The 24,432-nt window shown below is 43.8% G+C and overlaps 1 protein-coding gene across 2 annotated transcripts in view; it reads right to left on the bottom strand.

The window, feature by feature from the left end:
• The window catches only part of PALM (paralemmin), a 110,204-nt gene that overhangs the window by 57,053 nt on the left and 28,719 nt on the right, over positions 1-24,432 (bottom strand). For both annotated transcript variants that reach the window (XM_088460339.1, XM_088460340.1), the window contains exon 2: positions 1,908-1,953. In XM_088460339.1, the coding sequence (XP_088316465.1) occupies positions 1,908-1,953 (46 nt within the window). The remainder of the gene's footprint in view (positions 1-1,907; positions 1,954-24,432) is intronic.

Here is a 24,432-nt window from a genome sequence, read left to right as displayed (position 1 = left end):
CATACACCATGGCAAGACTGAGCACAGCAACAAGACACAAGGTAGTTATAATGCATCAGCAAGGTCTCTCCCAGGCAAAGATTTCAAAGCAGACTGGGGTTTCGAGATGTGCTGTTCAAGCTATTTTGAAGAAGCACAGAGAAACAGGCAACGTTGAGGATCGTAGACGCAGTGGTCAACCAAGGAAACTTAGTGCTTAAGATGAAAGACACATCATGCTTACGTCCTTTCAGAATTGGAAGATGTCCAGCAGTGCCATCAGCTCAGAACTGGCAGAAACCAGTGGGACCCAGGTACACCCATCTACTGTTCAGAGAAGTCTGGCCAGAAGTGGTCTTCATGTAAGAATTGTGGGCAAAAAGCCCTACTTTCGACGTGGAAACAAGGCCAAGCGCTCAACTATGCACGAAAACATAGGAACTGGAGTGAAGAAAAATGGCAGCAGGTGCTCTGGACTTACGAGTCAAATTCTGAAATAACTGGCTGTAACAGAAGGGAATTTGTTTGCCAAAGTGCTGGAGAGCAGTATAATAATGAGTGTCTGCTGGCAACAGAGAAGCATGGTGGTGGTTCCTTGCAAGTTTGGTGCTGCATTTCAGCAAATGGAGTTGGGGATTTGGTCAGGATTAAGGGTGTCCTCAATGCTGAGAAATACAGGTAAGTACTTATCCATCATGTAATACCATCAGAGAGGCGTCTGATCGGCTCCAAATTTATTCTGCAGCAGGACAACAACCCCAAACATACAGCCAATGCCATTAAAAACTATCGTCAGTGTAAAGAAGAACAAGGAGCCCTGGAAGTCATATGGCCCCCACTGATCCCTGATCTCAACATCATCGAGTCTGTATGGTTTTACATGAAGAGAAAGAAGGATTTGAGCAAGCCTACATCCACAGAAGAGCTGTGGTTAGTTCTCCAATTTGTTTCTAACAACCTCCCTGCAGAGTTCCTTCAAAAACGGTGTGCAAGTGTACCTAGAAGAATTGATGCTGTTTTGAAGGCAAAGGGTGGTCACACCAAATATTGATTTAATTTAGATTTCTCTTCTGTTCATTCACTTTGCATTTTGTTAATCATGAAAATAAACTATTAACATATACATATAATATATATATATATATATATATATATATATAGGCAGACAGTGAAAGATTGAGAGAAGAGAGAGAGATGTATATACAGTATACAGTATATATACAGACATAGGCCCCCATTTATTAATGATCACATTTGCAATGCAATCAGGGCATGACAGTACCGACCATGATCACATTGCAAAATTCAATCATAGCGGCCGGATGTATCAACCAGGACATGCAGGGACACAGGTTCCGAAAGGAGCCCATCCCTGTGATGTCTCCGGAGAGCTGCCGGCCAGTGCTGGGGCTGCTGCGCATGCGCAGTCCCGGCGACTTGCGCCCATTGCCGGGGGAGGGTTCCGTGGGAACCCTCCGTCGGCTACTTATGTGGTGGTAGCCCATAGGCTACAGCGGCTAACGTAAGCTGCAGGGGCCAATATCGGGAATGCACCACATTCCGGATATTGGTAAATCTGGCAGCATCACAACCCCCATAGCAACCTATGGGGGATGCAGCTGCCTGCAGGAACGGAGGGAACACAGCAGGTATCGGAGACTGCTGCGGTCCCTCCTTGATACATCTGGGGGAAACTTGATATTTGAGGTAGCCCTCCATATCCACGATAAATGGGCCCCAGAGAGAGTGAGTGAGTGAGAAAAGAGAGAGATGCATTGAGATTTTATATATATATATATATATATATATATATATATATATATATATATATATCTAGCAACAGTGGCATCTGCAGGCTGCATGGTGACATTGCGGTTCTTTACCATCTCGATAACTTTGCACGTATAGACATAGCCCTTTGCACTCACCGCTATGATCTGCAGTCTGTCCTGCTGATTTTGGGATTCATTTATCCTGGAAACAATAAAAAAAAAATCAAAATTTCAAATCAGTGTACTTAATATATGATTGTCATTATAAATATAACTGTTTTCATATTGATCAAGCTTGTGTATAAAGTAATAATACATATATTTGGCCTATAAGAACCTGATAACCCAAAAAATAATTTGACATATGCCAAAGGGACAAGGACATTTTAGAGCAGCCATATGACAAGTCTCACTATTATATGCACAAATCGAACCAGGAAATGAAGATTACCAACTTGTGTGAGTATAAAAATATTGACAATACAGTAATAATTAATGCCAATGCCTAATACCCTGATTAATTTGTGCTTTTAGAAAATAATGAAATAACAGATTAACAATGCTATAACTAAGCATTAAAAAACTCTCAAAAGCTTATTTAATGAAGTGATGCTAATGCAAAACACATGCAAAACTATTTTGCACCAATATCATTATCCAATAAAGGGTCCATTGTGCTGATGAAAAAAAAACTCCTATTCATTATGTGAAAGATTGTGACAGAGTGGGCGGCATCAGTGATGTAGTATCATGGGTCATGGCAGTGACATGGCCATGACATATTGCCTTCTTGCCCTCCTGTAATATAGTCTTTCTGTGCCTGCCAGTAACAAGAACTGCTATATAGAGTCTACGCTTCAATAGTGTCCTTTTTCTTTTCTGCAGGTACTGAATAAAGCTTGCTAAAAAACTAAAAATTAGTTATCCAATCCTTAACCTAACTTCTATAATTCAGACTTCTGATGCACCCATATTTATATGTATTTATACATTCACATACATGCACTGGCTTATAAAAAACATATTTCCTTGAAGTTATTTTGACATATTGGATACTATATAATGGGCCTAGTGATAGGCTCATGGGAGTATATTTACTAAAGTGCGGGTTTTCAAAAGTGGAGATGTTGTCCATAGCAACCAATCAGATTCTAGCTATCATTTTCTAGAAGGTAGTATTAAAATCTGATTGGTTTCTATAGGCAACATCTCCACTTTCGTAAACCTGCACTTTAGTAAATATATCCCATGAAGTCTATTGCCCCATTGTTACAACATTAGTGCATTAGATCCCATGTATATGTGTGTAATACCCCTTTTCCACTGCTGCAATAACCTAGGTTATTGCTTGGTCTTCCCGGATAGCGGCTTAGTGGAAAAGGGTCCCTGAAAAATAACTCTGGTCAAGTGACCTGGGAATCCAACCCAGGTAGCTACCAGGGTGGACCTGGGAAATTTAATTTGTTATCCAACCTGGGTCATGCCTAAAATGAGCTGATTGGTGGCTGTGTAGCAGTCACCTCCCACTTTTTATGGCCTCACAAGTTTAGCAGGGTAGACCTGGATTCATTGTGTGAACTGGGCTGACCCAGGAACAACCCGGATCGAATGTGCAGTGTAAACGGGGTCTAACCTGGGTTGGAACCATGTCCGAAAACCCAGGTCAGACTCGGGTTTTTGGTGGAAAATGGGTATAAGTGAGATTGTGTAGTTGGACCTGCTGTCCAGCTGTAATGCTTCAGCTATGGGAGTAAAGATACTCTGCAGTGTCTGCAATGCCATGTTCTAGTTCCTGCCACTATATGCAATTCCAAGCAGGAGCCTAACGTTCAAATTAAAGCCACTAGATTATTTTGGGCATACTTATCGAATTTTTAATTCTCCTCTCCAGGAGAATCTCAGAGAGGAAAAGATGGTGACCATTCTGAGGGTGGGGCTTTGCTCTTTAGCCATTAGGCTCTGCCCCCTTTCAACACTAGCCACAAGTTCCGTTCACAGAAACCACGGGTTACATTACTGCACACTTTGCAGGTTATTTTTATCAAGTGCGCTACTGCGAGTCGCACATTTCGATGGTAAAAGCCTTACTAATTCTCTGCACCCATGGCAATGTCACACGCAGAAGGACAGGGTATGCACACAGGCCCCCTCTTCTCTCTCCGGCAGCAGGCCATGTCACCACAGCAGTAAACTCTGGGCAACCATTTTCCATGTGTTCTTTGCAGCGCTGCAGCCAGCGCGGGACTTCAGAGGGGTAAATACTACAAAATATGGGTGCAGGGTATGTGGTGTGGGCCCCCAGGGGCCTGTGTGCACCGCACACCCTGCACTCATTATAAATACGCCCCTGGTCACACAGTAATCCTACAGTGCACAACCTGGGGGAAGTGCATAAAAAAGTGGGAAAATCACTCTGAACCCCCAAAAAGTGGCAAATAACTTTGAATACTAGTATAGAAGGTTATTAGTGGCATAAGCAAAGCATTAAAGGTTCTTAAAAGGTGTAAAGTGGTTAATATTTATATTGTTTTTTAACAGTGGAATTTTCCATCAAATTAAAGCCTCTAGATTATTTTGGGCCTCAGGGAGGGGGCCCCGTCTCTTCCATACGTGCCTGCAATTCGGATAATACTGAGTCTCACCATCCTACCCACTTCACTATGAAGCGGACGGGAAGCAAGATATCCACTAACTCCTCTGAGGGTCCAGAGATTCTCTGAAAAATCTGGTCTCTTGCATCTTCTGGGAAAGTAGGTAAGTATAATTTTGGGTTGCAAACAAATGTCTGTAATGTGACTTTCAATAGTTTTTAAGCACGGTTCAAAAATATTGGAAAAAAGCACTTCCCATCTGCAAGTTCAGTAACTCATTTCCCATGTATACAACACTCAATCATCTGGAAAATGACATCATCATTGGCCAAATTATGTTATTTAAATGAGATGAGCGGTTCGGTGTTGCTGAAACCAGAACACACCTGAACATTGGGGTTTCGAATTGAAACGAGTCCTGGCTCGGATCATTTTGGGGTACCGAGTAGAAACAAGTCCTGACTCCAGTCTTCTCGCCAAATTCGGAACTCGGATCTAAAATCTGATTTTAGGATTGCATGTAAATCCATCCCTCGTGATTTCAGGTCCAGGTTCATGATTTTAGTTATTTTTATAAATTTTTAAAGAAATCCCAAACCAAAAACAAACCAAAACACTTGAGGGTGGTTTTGCCAAACCAAAAACAAGATGATGATTTAGCACCAAAACCGAAACATGGGGATCTGTGCACATCTATAATTTAAATGCCTCCAAGTGCATGATTGTTCATTGGGAGGAGTGTGCCAGGGGTCCTGACATTTTTACCTTAAAATAATGATTTTTCCCTACTTTTCATCTACTCAGGGGCTGCAAACTAAAATCCACTTTAATTACCATTCAGACCCTAACTTAACGTGGATTTGTAACTGAATAGGAAACAGTCGGAGCCGCAGGTTTTTGACCCACAATAACTTGCGTTAATGGAAGGAACCTATGGTTAATTAAATTCAGACCTAAGGGAGAGAAACTGCTAGCAGCGAAGCCCCGTTGGAACCTTGCACTCAATTATAACACTGGCAGGCTGGATAACCGTGCTCATTTCTCCTTGCGCCACCTAGAGGTGCGAGCAAACACTAGAAAGGGTTTCCCTCCCTCAATTTCCTGCAATGTGCGCAGTGACACATCACTCGAGTTTAAATGAATCTCCCCTTATGTGCAGTCAGAGAATAAACTGCACACTGTTGTGTGCCTATTTTAAATGGGATAGCACAATACCAAAAACATACTAAAATAAGAGACCTTAAAGGCTGAGTGTGAGATTTGTTAAATTGCGGTCTAACCAGACTGCAGGTCTTCATTCAATTTGAAGTGCAGTTTGTAAACTGTGTAATAATTTACTAAAGTCTAAACCACAAGATTTTAAAATGGCATTTGGAGTCTGGATAGCTCTCTGGGATACAAACCATCCCATTTACCAAGTGGCAGTGTGCCAAACTGTATAGGAAACTGCCACTAAATAGATGTGGATGTGAGAGGTAAAATAGCTTAAATTACATATTATAAAATGATCAGACTGGATTATTATTGAGGAAGGAGATTTCTGCACAGGACTTAAAATTATGAATGGAATAGCCAATACCAACAACAAGGGGTAGATTACAATAATAATATTATCGCTACATAACTATGTTGGTGGTCCTCACCAGAGACAAAGGGCCTGATTCAGAGCCGGACGCTCTGACCAGAGCGCTCGCTCTGAATCAGGGCCCTCCAAAAAGATGGTCGCGATGGTCAAGACCATCGCAACCATCGGGCTTGCGACGAGACCCTGCGGTAGGGTCTCGGTGACAGCAAGCCCTGGAGTGATTTTGGCTCTATCAGAGCCAAAATCACGCCCACTGACATCACTAGTGATGTCAGTGGGGCCGGACCCAGACGGTAGGCGTTCCCATGGGAACGCCTCCGTCTGGCAGTCACGCCCCCGGCACGCCCACCAAAGGGGGCGTGCTGTCAATCAACATCGACAGCACGCCCCCTTTGGTGCGAGACCCGGAGCGACGGCTTCCCCGTCGCTAGCCGGGTCTCGCGCATGCGGACGACGGAGCACTAGGGCACCATCGACCCGCTTGCGAGCGGGTCTGAATCAGGCCCAAAATTCAATAATCACGTAGATTTTCAGTTCTCTGCAGAGTGCAGAGGTAAGGGAAGACTCTTTTTTGAGGGCACACTTCTGAAATAATCACATTAAAATGTAACTTTTACTCAAATGTTTAAGTAAAATATATTAGTAGCAGCATGTACTTCAAAGTATGTGTATACAACATATGTGTCTTAAGGGGCACATCCGCTAGCATACTGTCAAACGACTGCACGATTATGACATTGTGATCGCGCAGTCGTTTCACAGTCTGTGCTGTGCCTACACTGAACGATCAGTCGTTCAGTGTAGGCACCCTCCATCATCCCAGAACATGGTCAATCTGTTGTTATCGGCAGATTGACCAGCATGTTGGGGCGATGACTGATGTCGGAAACGACCAGTGGGAGCGCGCATCGCTGGTCTTTTCGACATTAATGTGAATGATATGTGCCAGATTACTGAGTGATTGCACGATTATGATGTTGTAATCGTGCAATTGCTCAGCAATGTCGCATAGTGGATACGCGGCATTAGATTCCTAAAAAATGCACTTTGGTTTTATAATGTTAAACTGGCCATACATGGTGCGATATGCACCGTGCGACGTGATTGGGGGTTCCGACGTCTGACATATCGGGCAGTCCGCAAACATGGTGCAATTGGGTGGCCGACCACCCGATATGCCGGTTCCCCCCTCCCCCATAGCGCTGCATGGGATCGCACATCACATCCCCAGATCAACTGAACCTGCAGTAAGATCTGGGGGTGCGATGTACAACCCCATGGGTGCGCGCTCTGTCCAATATCATGCCCATACACGGTACGATAGAGCAGCCAAATCATACCAATCCGTTGGATCAGCTGCTTTACCGCACTGTGTATGGGGGCCTTTAGTGTCCAATTTGGAATATGCTAATTTTTAGGAAGTATTTAAAAGCAATCACTTTATAGTTAGGGCGACAATCTTGGTGGCATCAGAAATTAAGCTAATAATTCTTCCAAGAATATTCCATTATTCAATAAGGAGAGCTGAACTATACCTTCAAAGTACATATTCTATAAGTTATAATACTTAGGTGGTATCAGGTAAATTCTAGAACAAAAATTATATAGCTGGAAGACCTTGAGGCCTAAAATACCAGGTGGATATAAAAACACAATTTTTTTCAGATTTTGTTAGGTAATTAACTAATTATGTATATTCTGGTTATAATTAGCTATCCATGTCTTTGTCTGTCTACACATTGTATACCCAAGTAACCCTGTATGTTATTGGTCTATATTGTTTGCCTATGCTACACCATATGAATAAAAGCTATTAATACATTAGTAAAATGGAACCAAATATGCATTAGCTACCAATCAGCACCTTCACCACCTTATTATAAGTTAGGGGTCTATAAATCTGCAATTATTGCAACCCAAAAATACCAGAATCTGCAAATGTGGGATTTTTAACATTAAGTTATTGTAGAGGCATTTATTATAAGCTACAGGTAAATGGTTCATTTACTGAAAGTTACCTGGATAAATGGAGAAGAAAAAAAATGAAAGGTGGGGGAGATTAGGGAAAAAAAATCATATGGACTGCACTCCAGTGCAACCACTGCCCTCTAGTGGCCATGTCCAGTGATGCTACTCTGCTTGTATTTATAATTATATATATAAAGTCCTGGCTAGTTAAAATTACTTTTAACTTAGATAATTATTTGTAAATATAATTATATTTGGGCCTTTTCGGATCCTTTTGTGCTGTAACTGTTTCACCTACATTACTGTTTCTTACTCCCCTCAAATTCATTAACTTCAGTATGGTACAATTCTCCCATCTTATTCATCTTTTACATTCTTAAAGTGTGTGTGGTTTCCCAAACGCATGTTTTTTGCCAGTTAGTTTTATGTATGGATTCTAAGCGGTGAGATTTACTAAAGCCAAGCCACACAACAAGTGCTGTAACATTTTTCAAAGCAACAATTATGAAACCATTTTTTTGCTCTTCAAGAACAGAAGGGAAATAATAACACATTAATTAGGGCAATAATTATTTATAAAGGAGAATACAATATTTTATATTATTTATGAAGGAAGCAATATTCATTTAATATAGGCATTATTAATATATGATTTTCTTAAGGGGATAATATATATTGTTACATTAAGGGTGAAAAAATTTATTTCATTGGTCCAACATGGCCCACAACTTGGTCTGGGACTCTGGACATAAACTAGCAATCCCAGGTGAGTAAGAATCTTCGAAAATCCATCACAGTACTTTACAGGTACACAATATGTTGTCAGCTTTTCTACTCCCTTTCTACGTGAAAAAAATCCCACAGTCACAGATATAGGCAACAATCCAGCTCACTGTTCCAACTGGCAAACAACAGTTGGGGAAATGGTGCAAGACTGACCAAGCTGTGTTTTCATCATTTTTGGAACTTGACAGCAAGAACCTATGTCATTTTCAGATGGGCTAATTCTTGGGGCACCGTTCCTCCTTATGGTTGTAAAAAGGGATCCTTTAAGATCTCTCCACGACTGTTTGGATCCCTCTGCAGGACACCGGTTTCTTCGTACCCAGTGTACGAATGAGCACTAAGGGGCCAATCCTATTAGGTGTGAATTGCGAGTTGCTATTTTCACTTCGAATTCGTATAGCGAATTCATTTTGCAATCCAATTAGCAACTCGCACTGAATCAGTCAGACTGAGTTCGCAACTTCCCACTCGCATCTCCCTGAGGGTGAGAGATGGAAAGGAAAATCTTTATTTTAAGGTTAAAATGTGGAGACATCACACTGAACATTTGGAAGTTTTCAATTAGCTTAATTAGTCCAATAATTACATGTCATTTATTGGGTTAAAAAAAAATAATGTCCTCAAAATCAACTTTTTCTTTAGTTTAGGCACCCCAAATTTAATTACAATATTTTTTTAAATTGAAAAATAATTATTTTTTTGTATAATTTTTTTTACAATTTTTCAAAGTGCCCTCAAAGTACTCCAAAATCACCCTTTTTCCTATTTTTTTTTTTGCATTTTTTGTTTAATTGGTTTGAGATGAAACAAAAAAAGTTAGTTTTTTTTATCATTTTCTTGCATTTTAAAAATAAACACAAATCAGCCATTTGACAAACTCGATATTCGCCATTCCCTCCTAATTGGATTGAGCCCTAAGTACCGAAGTAGCAGTGTTAGAGATCACAGGGACAGCGGATTTTCGGATCAGCTGTCCCCACACCAGAGCAATGTTGAATATGTTTTAGTACCCAGCTCACTTAAATTAGCACTGCCGAGCTTAATGAATTGACCCCTTTGCACCTAGTGGTTCATATGCTCTAATAATATAAACTATGTATTTATTTTTCGTTTTTTATATACACAGAGACAAAAGTACTAATATCTATGCCTTATAACAAGGGTTCACCTACCATAACCCTCTACTTAAAATGTTTTACTATAAAGGTTGTGGCCTGTGAACATTTCGTCTGCATAACGTCACTGTGTTATGCAGTTATTGTTTGGTGTTAATTTTGGCTAAAAGAGGCTAGGTACATATACAATGTGTAGTCACGTAATATAGCTCTACAACTGAGGAACTGTTAATGCACTAGAAACTGTTCTTAAGCCTACCTTGTATATTTGCACAGTACATTCTGCTCTGGGCCGCCATCAGGGAGGGGGGGGGGGAAGGGGGCTGCCGGGCCTAGAATGAGAGGGGGCCCGGATGTGACAACGATGTGGATTGCACTTGCACCAGGGAGAAATAACAATACACTCTGCTCTGGGCCGCCATCGGGCGGGGGGGATAGCAGGGGCAGGCTCCTGGGCCTGGAATGAGAGGGGGCCCGGATGGCAGCGATGTGGATTGCACCAGCAGCCAGGGAGAAAAACAGTGCCGGTGGTATTCCAAATAAGGTGCTGGTTGCGAGCCAATCAGAACTCGCGAAACAGCAGCAAATCTGTGGCCGCTCCAGATTGGATGCCAGTCGGCGAGCTTTGATTGGCTCGTGGCTTGCTCCATATTCTCTATGCCTGACAGTGGCAGGTAAGTAGTTCCTGACCTTTCCCTGTACTTCCCTTAGTCCAGCCAGCCTTCCCTGCGCCCCCCCCCCAGTCCAGCCAGCCTTCTCTGCCCTGCCCCCCTGTCCAGCCAGCCATCCCTGTGCCCCCGCAGTCCAGCCAGTCTTCCCTGTCCTGTGCCTCCCACTAGTCCAGTGAGCTTTCCCTACCCTGTGCCCCTCACCTAGTCCAGTCAGCCATCCCTGCCCTGTGCCTCCCTCCGTTCAGCTTTCCCAGCCCTGTGCCCCCCCCCCATGTCCAGCCTTCCCCTGCCCTGTGCCACCCCGTGTCCCCAATAGGTCCAGCCCCCCGTTCTGCACTTCCTTCTGGCTTTTTATGTGGATGTGGCTTTTCCAATGTATTTTATGTGGATCTGGCAATTTCAATGTATTTTATGTGGATCCGGCATTTTCAATGCATTTTATGTGGACCTGGCTATTTCCGCGTATTATATGTGGATCTGGCTTTTCTTACATATGAATGTATGTAGAATCGACGTTGCTTTTCCTATGTATTTAGTAAAGATTGTTTTTCTGTGTGTGTGAATTTACAGCAGTTTTCTCTTCTATATTTCTGTATTTGTATAGTTTCATATATTATGATAGATTGTCAGTTTATAATCAACTACAGCCCAAACTTTGAGAAGTTTTAAACAGGTTTACGCACCAATTGATGCCCCATCCCCAATGTAGCTCCACCCACATTATGCACAGCTCTGCCTACCTCTGCTCCATCTTCCCGGGGAGGAGAGGGCAATGTCTATTTAGTCAGTACCGGACCCCACCAGTGCCAGATTAAGGCCCACATGGGCCTGGAGCTGAAATTTATAAAGGGCCTATTGTGTGCACCGTAAGTGGTGTGTCCAGTGCTTGGGTTGTTGACTAGTGATGTGGGGGTGTTGTCTGCACGGAATTGGATTGAAATGCCAGCGGCATCAGCCCGACGGAGGAGATCCCAACATCGCCAGGGAAGTAAACCCTTCCCCCCTAAAACTCCCTTAGGGGTGCCTAACCTCCCCCCGTTAGTGCCTAAAGCTAACCCCCTGCCCCTAATCCTTACCCACCAGGAGGGGTGCCTAACCCTATCCCCCCCTAATGGTGCCTAACCTTGACCCCTTTCCCCTACCCTAACCCTCCCGGGGAGGTGCCTAACATTAAGTCCCCCCGGGAGCCCTAAACCTAAATCTCCCCCCACCCACGGCTATCCGCTGCCGACGCCCGGCTTACCTACTATCGGTAAGCCGGGTGTTGGGATTCTGTAGTGGGGCTAAAGATAGGCTAAAGATATCTTTAGTCCCATTTCGGGATGTCGTGTCGGGATATTGGCGGGCGGGATAGCGCCAGCAGGTATCCTGACTACATCCCGTCTGCACAGCAGTTGTGGCCAGTGCTGTGTGGTGTGACTAGTCCCTACCTTTAAAAGCCTAAGGGATCTATTTACTAAGCAGTGTTATGAGACAGAGTGAAAAGTGATAAGTATGTGATAAAGTGCCAGCCAATCATTTCCCAACTGTCATTTTTCAAACACAGATGACAGTTGGGAGCTGATTGGCTGGGACCTTATCACTTTTCACTCTGTCTCCTAACACTGCTTAGTAACTACACCCCAGAATCTCTCTTCCGTTTTTTCTTACATTAGTAGTGTAATGCGTGAGTCTACAAAGAAGAACACTCCTTGTTAAAATGGCACATAGTGATGACATACTGTAAATCTGAAAATGTCTCTATTAAAGAGCACACGGGTCACTTAGTGATGTAATGAATGTGACATCTTTCTCTATAAAAATACCTTATCCTATTAATAGTTATACTGAGAAGTTGTTAGATCTAGACACCATAGTGAGATCCAAAACAAAGTCACATAGGGTCTGATACCGCATGCAGTTGGCCAATGTTTTTAATTCTGTGCATGAGTCCCAGTGGCACAGTGCGTGCGCTCCCATTGTTAGCGCTTAGAGATGCAGAACAGTATCGGATGCATCCATTGGTGCACAGATGGTCTAAAGACGCACAGAGATCGCACTGCAACGCCGCAAGACGCTGCAAGTGGGCGTCTCACTATTAATGAAATTGGCCGCAGCATTAGCATAAGGATGCAGCTGCGTCAAAAGACTCTAAAATACACAGATATATATCAAAACCAACACGATGAGCCCAAATGGTGTAATATTTTCTGATTCCACTTCTGTGTGCTCAAACTTAATAATATGATGTACAATAAGGCGTCATACCAGAGATAAAATAAATGGGCTTATGCCTTGCATGATATTATTAATTTTGAGCACACAGGTGGAATCAGAAAGTACTGCACCATTGGGGTGCGTCTTGTTGGTTTTTTTAACACTCCGGACAAGTAGAGCCTCAGTCCTGTGCAACGCTATCTTTGAATTTTGGGCCTGATTCAGAGCCGGACGCTATTTGCGCTCGCTCGTTCAGAAAAAGGGGCCGGATATTTAAATTGAGCGCTCGCTCTTTGCGGTCTGTTGACGCCTCTATGTCTGAGCGAGCGAGCGAAACATGCGCTCGCTATTTTGTAAAGACGCCCCCTGGCCGCTCGCATCCTACGTCATCTACACTATTTATTAGATTAATCGAGTACATCGAAAGGCGTCTGAACTGCTCGCAGTGCTTGTGGTAGGATTTTCCTACCGCAATCATGCGAACAGTTCAGGCTAAGAGACAACCAAGTGACGTGGCATATGACGCTGCTTTGTTAATTATGCACACCCTTAAAACGCCCGTTTTGACCGTTTGGCGCGCCTGCGTTCGGATCACCACTCCCCGTTTTCAAGCACCTTCCCCTGTTACCATCCACAAACGCCTCATCCTGTCACTCAAATTAGCAGGCACTCGCTATTTTGCGAGTGCTTGATTTCCGACCACACTGATTGGTTGGTGCATGCGCATTACGACCCATATGCATGCACAGTTGTGCGAACATCGCTCGGAACGAACGAGCGGCCGCTTACGAGCGGCTCTGAATCAGGCCCTTTGAGTTATTTATTTCACTGGTATTGTTATTTTTAAGTGCCTGCGGCTTCGTTCTTTGAAGGTCATTCAGAACCGATCGATAAGCTGCGCTCGCTCGTTCTTGCCGATAATCGCACATATGCGCATGCGTATGGTTTGCAATGCGCGTGCGCAAGCCAGTCTTAGCGATCGGGAAACGAGCGCTCATTCTACACAGCCTGGCCGCTACTTTGAGTGACAGATTGCGCCATTTGTGGGTGGTAACAGGGGAAGGCGCTTGTGAACAGGGGTGTGGATGTGCGAACGCAGGCGTGTCTGGGTGCCAAAACGGAGTTTAATGGGTGTGTATAATTAGCAAAGTAGCGTCATCGAACAAGTCACTTGGTTGTTTTTTATCCTGAACTGCTCGCAGTGTTTGCGGGAGGGTATGGTCTACCTCAAGCGCTGCGAGCAGCTCCGATAGCCCTCGATGTTCCCAATTAAACACACACTTCCTGGAGATGACGTGTGCAGCAAGTGACAGGTGGGAGGTTTTATAGTCCTGCGTACGCTAACTGCCATCACTCACTAAGATACAGAGGCATCCTTACACCGCAAAGAGCGATCACTTGATTTGCATACCCGGCCCCTTTTGCGAGCGTCCGCAGCTTAGCGATCGGGTCTGAATCAGGTCCTTTGTTTGATATATATATAAAATTAAAATCTTGTCAGTGCCTGCATACCAGTGCAGTGATCATTGGGCCTGATTCAGAGCCGTTCGTAAGCGGCAGTACGCTCGTTCCGAGCGATGTTCGCCCATCTGCGCATGCGTACGGTTTTTAATACGCATGCGCAAACCAGTCAGTGCGGCCGAAAATCATTTGTTCGCTATATAGCGAATGCCTGCTATTTTGAATGACATGAGGAGGCGTATGTGGGTGGTAACAGGGGAAGGTGCTTGAAAACGGGGAGTGGAGATCAGAACGCAGGCGTGCTTAAAGGTCAAAACAGGCGTTTTATGTGTGTGTATAATTAATACAGCAGCATCACTGACCACGTCACTGAGTTATTTTATAGCCAGAACTGCTCGCAAATTTGTGGTAGCAAAAAACAACCACAAGAATAGCGAGCAGTTCATACGCTGGGCGATGTACTCGATTAATCTAATAAATAGCGGACATGACGTAGGAAGCGAGTGGCCAGGGGGCGTATTTTTCCAAAAAACGACCGCAAGTTTGGTTCGCTCGTTCAGACCTAGAGGCGTGAACAGACCGCAAAGAGCGAACGGTTCATTTGAATAGCCACCCCTATTTTCTGGACGAGCGAGCGGTAATTGCATCCGGCTCTGAATCAGGCCCATTGTTAGCAGCAGCCAGCAGGTAACAACACTGTGGGCCTGTTCAATCAGCAGAAGCCAGGCAGCCAGCAAGAGAGTATCAGCCGGGCCACCTTCACAGATCAGTGGCTGTGCTCACTGGTCGGGCACAGCTGCTTCAGAGAGTGGTGGTACCTATGTGACATCACATACAGAGGCCTATCAACAGTTAATGGAGCACAAGGCAAAGAAAAATTATGGTGCGCCTCCAATTAGGAACAATATTCTATTATCTTTAATATCTAAAATCAGTGAAATAAAATACATATTGGTGCACAAACAAAACAAAATGAGAATAAAAAATATGTTTACTTTCCGGCACTGTACATAAGTGTGATGGAAAAGCTTGTGTGTTTGGGGTTACCTGTCTCAATGATTTAAATTGTTTTTCTTTTTGTTTGTTTCTCACAGGACTCTTTGCAGGACATTCTACTGTATGGGGGAGTGTAAGGAGGGAGCTGTCAGCAGGGGTCATGCTTGGGTTGTGGCAACACTCACACACACATATACAGATGCCAGCATTACACCCACCTCTGGTTAGTGCCCGGCTGCAGTACTGATGGAGGGGTGAGTGGGTGGAACTTTAGAAGACCTGGGTGCTCAGTTTCAGTTATCCCAGCAATAGCGCTTTGGGGGCGGAGCCTAGCGCAAATTAGGGGCGGGGCTTAGCGCTAATCAGGACAGTCTGAAGGCAGAGTCTTGAACAGTCTGGGGGAGGAGTTTTGAGCAGAGTTGACTCAGTAGGCGGGGCTTCAGGCGGCAGGAGACAGGGTATAATGAGCAATGATTCTGGTGGCCGTTAGGTTAGATAGGAAGGACAGGGCTTCGGAATGCTGGGGTGGTGACAGGAAATATTTTTTTTTCCTGTCACCACTACCTGCACTGCAGTTGGTCCTGTGGGCCTATTTTCATGGGGTGGCCTGGAGCTGTAGCTCCACCCGCCCCATTGTTAATCCGGCCCTGGACCCCACAACTTCTGATGGCAGCCATGATTAGGCTTATCACTATCTCCACCATTTAAACAAATCTATAATAATTGATGAAGATAGAATACAGCCATACTCATGGAGACTTTGGAACATTTCACAATAGATTCAAATATATAATAAACAGCTGCTTAATTTATTGGTGCTGGCCACCAAATACCTAATGCTTCTGTAATAGGACTATTAAATATTCAGATGGCCAGTAAAGTAGCATCTAGCCAGCAACTGTTTTGCACAACACCAGTGTGCTGTATTAAGTCTATAGTTGACCAGAGCCAGGGGCATAACTACTACCAAAGAGGCACATGCAACTGCTCTGCAACCCAGAATATGTGTTCATCTGCTCTGGAAGCCCCTGCTCTACTGTTCTCTGCATGCTTGGGCCCAGCAAATGTGTTACTGTGACTATGAGATATATCATAAATCAACATTCACTGTTATATTGAGGCTGCTATTAATATTCTGCACTGGACACAATAGGCCTGATTCTGAGTTTCATGAAGCTCTAGTGAGTTTTAGCAAACTATGTGTATGCTCAGTAGCGAGCATACACTTATTCACATTGTATATCTCCAGGTGATTCTGAGTTGGATGGATCTTGGCTGTTTCTCTCTGTCTGTAAACTTGGAATTTCTGGAGTCTATTGGGCATTGTCACATAAATAAATTGTTTTGTGGGAGTGTCGCAGGAGCGTTCTGGGCATGATTTACACCATATTCTCAGCTCTGTGTATGCCGACGGGTTGACTTTTTCAGACTCTTCTATTGCACTCAGCAAAGGGTAGGTGTAGTTTTATATTTGTAATCCATCCTCATTGTAAATGCAACTCGGGTCCAATAAAAGCAGTGGTGTAGGTTGGTACCACATACCATTTAGAAATCGGTAACCAGTACGTCATACCTGCACATACCACCATTTCGCCCAGAGCCTGCCCTAGCCAAATTAGGGATTTTGGGTGGTGTCCCCCCCGTGGAATTCTGAAAAGGGGTGTGGTGTCACTGTGCTGTGGCCCCTTCCCCCATTGTGCTGTGCTCCCAGCACCCCTCACCTAGCACAGCACCTCTCACCAAGCACCCCACTCCCAACACAGCACAGATCACAGCACCCCTATCCCATCACAGCAGAGATCACAGCACCCTTCACGCCTCTCCCAGCACAGATCACAACACAGCACCCCTCACACCTCTCCCACAGCACTCATCACTCAAAACAGCACATCATCTGTCACCCCTCTCCCAACCCAGCACCCCTCTTCCAGCACACCACAGATCACAGCACCCATTACCCCGGCCCTCACCCAGCACAGCATTGTGTCAGCACCCCTCACCTGCCCTAGGTGGGCTTGGATGCCCCTAGGCATTTGCTTAGTTTGCCTATGCCTAGGGCCGCCTCTGATTTCGCCACAACTAGCTGTGCTGCGGAGCGCTCGGCGGCAATCCGGACCCCAGTACCTGGGCCGACTTGTGTGACTGGGGCCCTTGGGGCAGCCCAGCAGCTCCCAGAAGGCTGGGCATGACCATAGATTGCCAAGAAACGGAGGCATGTTGAACGGACACGCCCTGTGACGCATGGCCATGCCGCTCGTGATGTATGGCCACACCCGCATGTGCGCACACAGAGTACCTCTAAAAGAACTAATTTCTGGCACCACTGAATAAGAGCTGCAGTCTTTCTATACAGGCCACATTGGGAGGGGCTACATTCAATACATGACAATATTATTAGCAATGATCAGCACATTGAGCCCACAATGCACTAGATTATTATGTGTGTAGTATGTATTTGCTGAAGATAATAGAGAAAGCACATCCTAAATTAAACACTTCAAACTGGTTTCAGTGTCAACATATATCGGCTCATCCTTTATGCTGCAGTATATAATGCTGTAATTCCTCCAGCAAACCTGATGCCCTTTGAAAACATTTTTACGTTCCAATTCACACTGATCAATAAAGTCTATTCTGGAAAGTCTTCGCACAAGCTGGCTCTGCTCCAATGACGTGACGATAGTCACTACCACACACTGGTCACAGCAGCTCATTAATGGGCCTCTGACATATTTGGTGGGATGGACTTACACATCTAAAAGCACATTCAGAGTGTAATATGATAAATAAAATATTAATTTAAATACTTGTGCTGACTGCACCATCCGCATTGAGGATGACAGAGAGATAGAATATCTTATGCGTAAAAAAGATCTCAAACTAATTGACTCAATTTATTAATCCCCTGGAAGTGATGTCAAAGGAAGTGACAGGATATTTATACAGAACTTACCACTAAGGAGATTCTATTTAAGGAAACAATGTTAAAAATATATGTTATGTATAATTAGAGTAAGGTATGTGTCGCCTGTGTCATTGATAGCTCAAAGACACCAACAAGGCACATATTTAGCAGACAGAGCAAATAACCACAATAGCCTACTGCTCTGCATTCACATCCGCACCCTTGGGCATAGCTTAATGTTGGCCTGCAACCTTGCACACAGGAACTCGTCTTTGTAGGTCTGATTGATAAGCATCTGACTGCACTTAAGAAGGTTTAGTCAGATTGATATAATGCTGTGGAGGGGAAAAAGTGTAGTTTCATTGTCGAACTTACCTACTGTACAAAGTGCTGGGCAGCTACATTAAGAAAATTGTCATTTGCTCTTAACCTGATTTAAACTCTCTCTGATCCCTCACCATTAGGAGATAGCTTCCTTAGATTGTCTCATTATAGCCAAACCCCTGACAATGCATGCATACAGACTTCTCCGGCTTTGTCTGTGACCAGAAAAACACATTGTGCTAAGTAATGCAATTATGGCTCAGGGGTTAATGCCTCAGTCTGGGAGGTGTTAGGTCATGCTGCACTCATAACACATACTGAAACCTAGTGCCTCAGGCTCAGAAGGTCCATGTGATGTGATCATGCGATTCAGCAGGAGACATGGCCTGGAATACTGTGTCATTAAAATGGGCAGAGTGTAGAGAGTACAGGATCACTAGCAAATATGCTTAATGATGGATTTCAGGGAATAAAGTTAGGCATTAGAGAAATGTGCTGCCCACAGCAATGAGGTCTTGGGTTCAATAGGTCTTAACTGTTTGGAGTTTGAATATTCTACCCGAGGGTTTCCTCCATTTCCTCTGGCCTCTTCCTACATTCCAAATATACACTGGTAGATTCATTGGCTACTGATCAAAAAATGATCCCTAGTGTGTGCCCTAGTGTGTGTGTGTGTGTGTGTGTGTGTGTGTGTGTGAGTACATGTCCCCACGACACATACACACATATATATATATATATATATATATCTGATTGGAGTGCAGGGTGTGAACAGGATTGATGGAGCATGGAAGAGAAAGAATTGAAGGAGAGGGGCAGAAGGAAGCAGAGGGCAGTGGGGGAGGAGAGATAAGAGGCTCCATTATCTGTATTCTGATAAAAGCAAATTCATTGATGTGGAAGTGAAGGGCACGCACAAGAATTGCACATGAGCCATTTAAACCGGACACACAAGGAAGATCCAGTCTGCAGGGCTGCATGAGAATCAAACTGACTGCATTCAGCACTCAGTCATGCAGTAGATCATCATGTCAGAAAGGAATACACATCAGACAGACAGTGGATACATTTAACATGTGTCTGGGTAAAGTGTCATCCCTAACGTACATACTTTGGTTATGATAAGCCTTTAATATTTAAAAGTATTTCTTAAAATATGTTCTAGCTGTACTTGGACAGATGTAATTATTTGACTGGCTAAATCCCTAACTGTACTATTGTGCATTATTTCAATATTCTATATACCTTAATGGTGAAACAGGTTCCATCTGTAATCTGTCCGTAGCTGTTAACTAAACAGTCTTGGACCACACATGTAATTTATTATCAGTAGCACATCATATAGTGGTACATAGGCCATTTACTTCTCTAGGCCTGGGCACAGATTTCACTTTTTTCCTCAATTTAAGGGTGAGAGTTATCAAGGCTTGGAGAGAGATAATGTGGAGAGAGATAAAGTACCGCCCACCATACACTTTCTGCAGCAATTTTAACCCATTCCCGGGTTGCTGCTGCTAATAACACCATCTCTGAACATGTTGCTACTGATCTGTTTCCAACAATGCTATTAATGCGGCCCCAATCCCATTGCTTCATTCTCCTAATAAGTGTGCTTGCTCCTCCTTGTATCGCTTACTGAGTCCGATGCATAAGATTGTGTCTCCTGATGTCAGCAGGCATCGGATTTAAAAGTCAGCAAGCAAAAAGATCCCGTGCCATTCTTGTCACTTTGTGATTTTAACACTGGTACACACAATTACATTAAATCTCTGCAGGACTTACACATTTTATGTTTACAGGACTCCTCTAGACCTGAATCCTTTAGTGTTTAATGAAGCAGCCCTTGTAATGAGGTGTTTGGCACAGAAGGGGCTCCAGGTGCTGTTTGGTAACAGCGGAGGCAAACCGTGGGTATTAATACGAGTCGGTTCCCCTTTTGTGCAATAATAGCATTCACTCTTCTTGGAAGGCTTTCCACTATATTTGGAGTATGGCTGCTGGGATTCACAACCATTCAGCAGCAAGAGCATTAATGAGGTCAGACACTGATGCTGGAGGATAAGGTACAGGCCACATTGCAATTCATCTTAAAGGTGTTTGACTGAGTTGAGGTCAGTGCTCGGCTTGCAGGCCAGCCGAGTTCTTTAACACCAAACTCAGCAAGTCATTATTTAAAGGTCTTGCTTTGTACACAGACATTGTCCTACTGAAACAGGGAAAGCTTTCCCCAAACTGTAGACAAAAAATAGGAAACAAAAAATTCTAAAGAAAGTTATTGTATACTGTAGCATTAAGATTTTCCTCCACCGACACAAAACCAGGCCAAACTAATCACTACCCCTAATCCTCTTTATAGCGCCTAACCCTAACCACCCTCCATCCCCCAATGCCTAACCCTTACCTCTCCCCCCCAGTGCCTAACCCTAACCACCCTCCATCCCCCAATGCCTAACCCTTACCCCTCCCCCTAGTGCCTAACCCTATCCACCCTCCATTCCCCCAATGCCTAACCCTTACCCCTCCCCCTAGTGCCTAACCCTAACCACCCTCCACCCCAATGCCTAACCCTTACCCCTCTCCCCATAGTGCCTAACCCTAACCACCCTCCATCCCCCCAATGCCTAACCCTTACCCCTCCCCCCTAGTGCCTAACCCTAACCACCCTCCATCCCCCCAATGCCTAACCCTTACCCCTCCCCCCCAGTGCCTAACCCTAACCACCCTCCATCCCCCCAATACCTAACCCTTACCCCTCCCCCCAGTGTCTAACCCTAACCACCCTCCATCCCCCCCAATGCCTAACCCTTACCTCTCCCCCCCAGTGTCTAACCCTAACCACCCCCCATCCCCCCAATGCCTAACACTTACCCCTCCCCCCATAGTGCATAACCCTGTGATTTCTCATTTCAATATTTCAGATGTTGACATTTTGAACATATCAACATTCTGAAAATGTCGGTATGTTGCCTGTCGACATTTTAACGTTAACATCATAAAGGACAGCATCCCAGATTCTATCACTTCCTAGACTGTACTAGATATATGAAAGGTACAAGCTGATTGGATGATATGGACAACACCTCCAATTACCTTTTTAGAAGTGTTAGCAAATATACCCATAATGTGATGGTATTATTTTGCTGGAATAGAGCTTGGAAATTAAATTTTTACAATTTTGTTTTTGTTAGTGGAGATCCTACTGGGCACAAAGCACACCATGGGGCTGATCTGAGTCGTGCGCTGCTGCCACCGCTTTAGCATCATTTGCCATAACTGCATCTGCGACAGGGGTGTATTTATAATGGGTGTAGGGTGTACGGTGCACACGGGCCCCTGGGTCCAGGGGAGCCCACACCGCACACCCTGCAGCCATATTTAGTTATACTAACAGTACATTTCCGCAAACTCCAGTGTAAAAGGTGTATAAACCCCACACACCACCACCTGAAGCACCGGGACTGAGAGGACCAGCAGGAGGAACATAACACTATCCGGGTAAGTAAATTTTCACTTACCTAAACTGCATCAATAGTGTCCTTATAAGTTCCTGATACTGTGCATAATATTACATTTTAGGTGGAGAGAAAAGGTGAAGAGGGCTGAGACTAAAGCTGGCCACACACTGACCAACTTACATCCAGCCAGCAAACTAGTTGATTGGTTGGAATGAAAATCTGGTAAGGTATGAAAGTAAATGATAATCAGCAATTTGCTCCCAAACGCCAGAAAATGGAGAAAAACTGATGTTTGAACAAATTGTTTAGATCAAACATTTAACAAACTTGTCTGACGACCATTTTCATCTGTTTTCTGGCATTTAGGAGCAAATTGCTGATCATCATTTACTCCCATTCCTTACCAGATTTTCATTCCAACCAATCAACTAGTTGGCTGGTTGGATGAAAGTTGGTCCAGTGTGTGGCCAGCTTTAATAAGAACACCCATCCAACAGACCACGTGAACCAAAGATAAAAGTTACATCAGTTTGTTCTGGGATTTATATGACTAAGGACTAATATTCTACTACAGTCAATTTCTGGACTTTATGCGGATAATTTGTGGATATATATTATTATTACCAGTTATTTATATAGCGCACACATATTCCGCAGCGCTTTACAGAAAATATTTGTCCATTCACATCAGTCCCTGCCCCAGTGGAGCTTACACTCTATATTCCCTATCACATGCTCACACACACGGGTTAATTTGTGTTGGGAGCCAATTAACCTACCAGTATATTTTTGGGGTGTGGGAGGAAACCGGAGTACCCGGAGGAAACCCACGCAAGCACAGGGAGAATATACAAACTCCGCACAGGTAGGGCCGTGGTGGGAATCGAACCCACGACCTCACGCTAACCATTACACCATCTGTGCTGCCCATATATGAGACTGTAACACCTTTACACACTGATAAAGTAATCAAAGATACCGCATATAGTTAAATCATCAGATAACTTAGTGCCCCAGAGCGCACCACGTTATATTTATTTATATAATGTTCTCAGTATAACAAATGAAATAATTAGCACCACATGTGTCAGCCAGTAATGAATACACCTGTGCACCAACTGGGAGATCTGGAAAAAATGCACTGTTAGGGGTGCACTGTTATAGACCATCTATAGGTCCTGGTCCTCTGTATATGTTGAAATTATGACATACAATACACTTTTAATTATGCATATTAAAGCTGGATACAGTAGTTGCTAATTATGCCCTCTTTATGGACTGGCCACACTCATTCTAAAATCAAGCATTTGGAAACCCCACTATAGAAATCCTCTATTTGCCCCTGATGTAGACACTAAGGGGCATTGTTTTACTGGAGTCGACAGAGGTTACTTTAGTTTACTATTAGATATACATTGTCATCTACTGATCATGTTAATAACTGGATATATGTATAGACATTTAGCAGATAGCAGAATAAATTGTGGATATTTTTATTAAAACAATTATATTTTTGCTAAATTAAAAAAAATGTAAACTTTGTAATGGCAGCAGCATATTCACATGTGCACGGAAATGTAAGATACAATGACTCTGTCTTCAGGACAGTATGTTTTATAAAACCATTTATTATTATTTTGCATTCATTTGTAGAAAGAATTGTTATTACGGAAAGTGCAGAGAAATATATTCCACTGTATTTTCCAGGATTTATCAGTGAAAGTGCAGAAAGATACATTCCACTAACTTTTCCAGGATGCACTGTGATGACATGTTCCCTAGTACTATTAGTACATAAGCACTGCTGATCTTATTATCTGGGTAAGTGGCCAATCAGAACCATGAGTCCCAGGGGAAAGGGTGGGTGCAGTATGAGCTCATCCTATAATAACAAGGAAGGAGCCACCCGCCTATCCTTCTATTGCTGGTGAAGACAGAGTTGGGGTTTGAGTGATTTATGTCTATTTAGCAATGGAAAGGTGCATAAAATAAGATACATAGCTCCTTTCTGAGATTGGGTATATAAATATACACACTTTTTGCTGTAGTTCATACATTGCAGTTTGTTGTCTGCGTCCTTGATTTATAGAAGAAGAATACAGTGAGGAGGCACCTAGAAATCTATGCTATGTATACAGTAGGTCCTTAACTTGTCACATGCATACAACCTCCACAATAGAGCTAATAAGTGCTTTTCTGCACCAATAAAGCTGCCTACACATGGGCATGTCAAGTTATGTCAGCGAGTGGGTGTGGAGGACTAATTTGTACTGTTCAGGTCACACAATATGATAATGTGCTACAGGTTGAGTCTCCCATATCCAAATATTCCGAAATACAGATTTTTTTTTTTAGCATAACTGAGATAGTGAAAACTTCGCTTTTTGATGGATCAATGTACACAAACTTTATTAAGATACAAAGGCCGGGATGTACTAAAGGAAAAATATGGTAATGCATTTCCATATGTACTAAGCCCCGGTCACACTTTTATCGGTGCAGAGGGTAACGCCAGAAAAACCTCGCATTACCCTATAGAAGCCTATGGGCTTCTTACCGCACCTCGCTCCCGACGCTTCGCCGCCGCCCCACTGTCGCCCAGCGCTATCCCCACTCACCTGCTCTCCA

Source organism: Taudactylus pleione, unplaced genomic scaffold, assembly GCF_031769625.1.
Source record: "Taudactylus pleione unplaced genomic scaffold, aTauple2 ptg000044l, whole genome shotgun sequence".
Lineage (NCBI taxonomy): Eukaryota > Metazoa > Chordata > Amphibia > Anura > Myobatrachidae > Taudactylus > Taudactylus pleione.
This window is presented reverse-complemented; position numbering and strand designations above follow the sequence as displayed.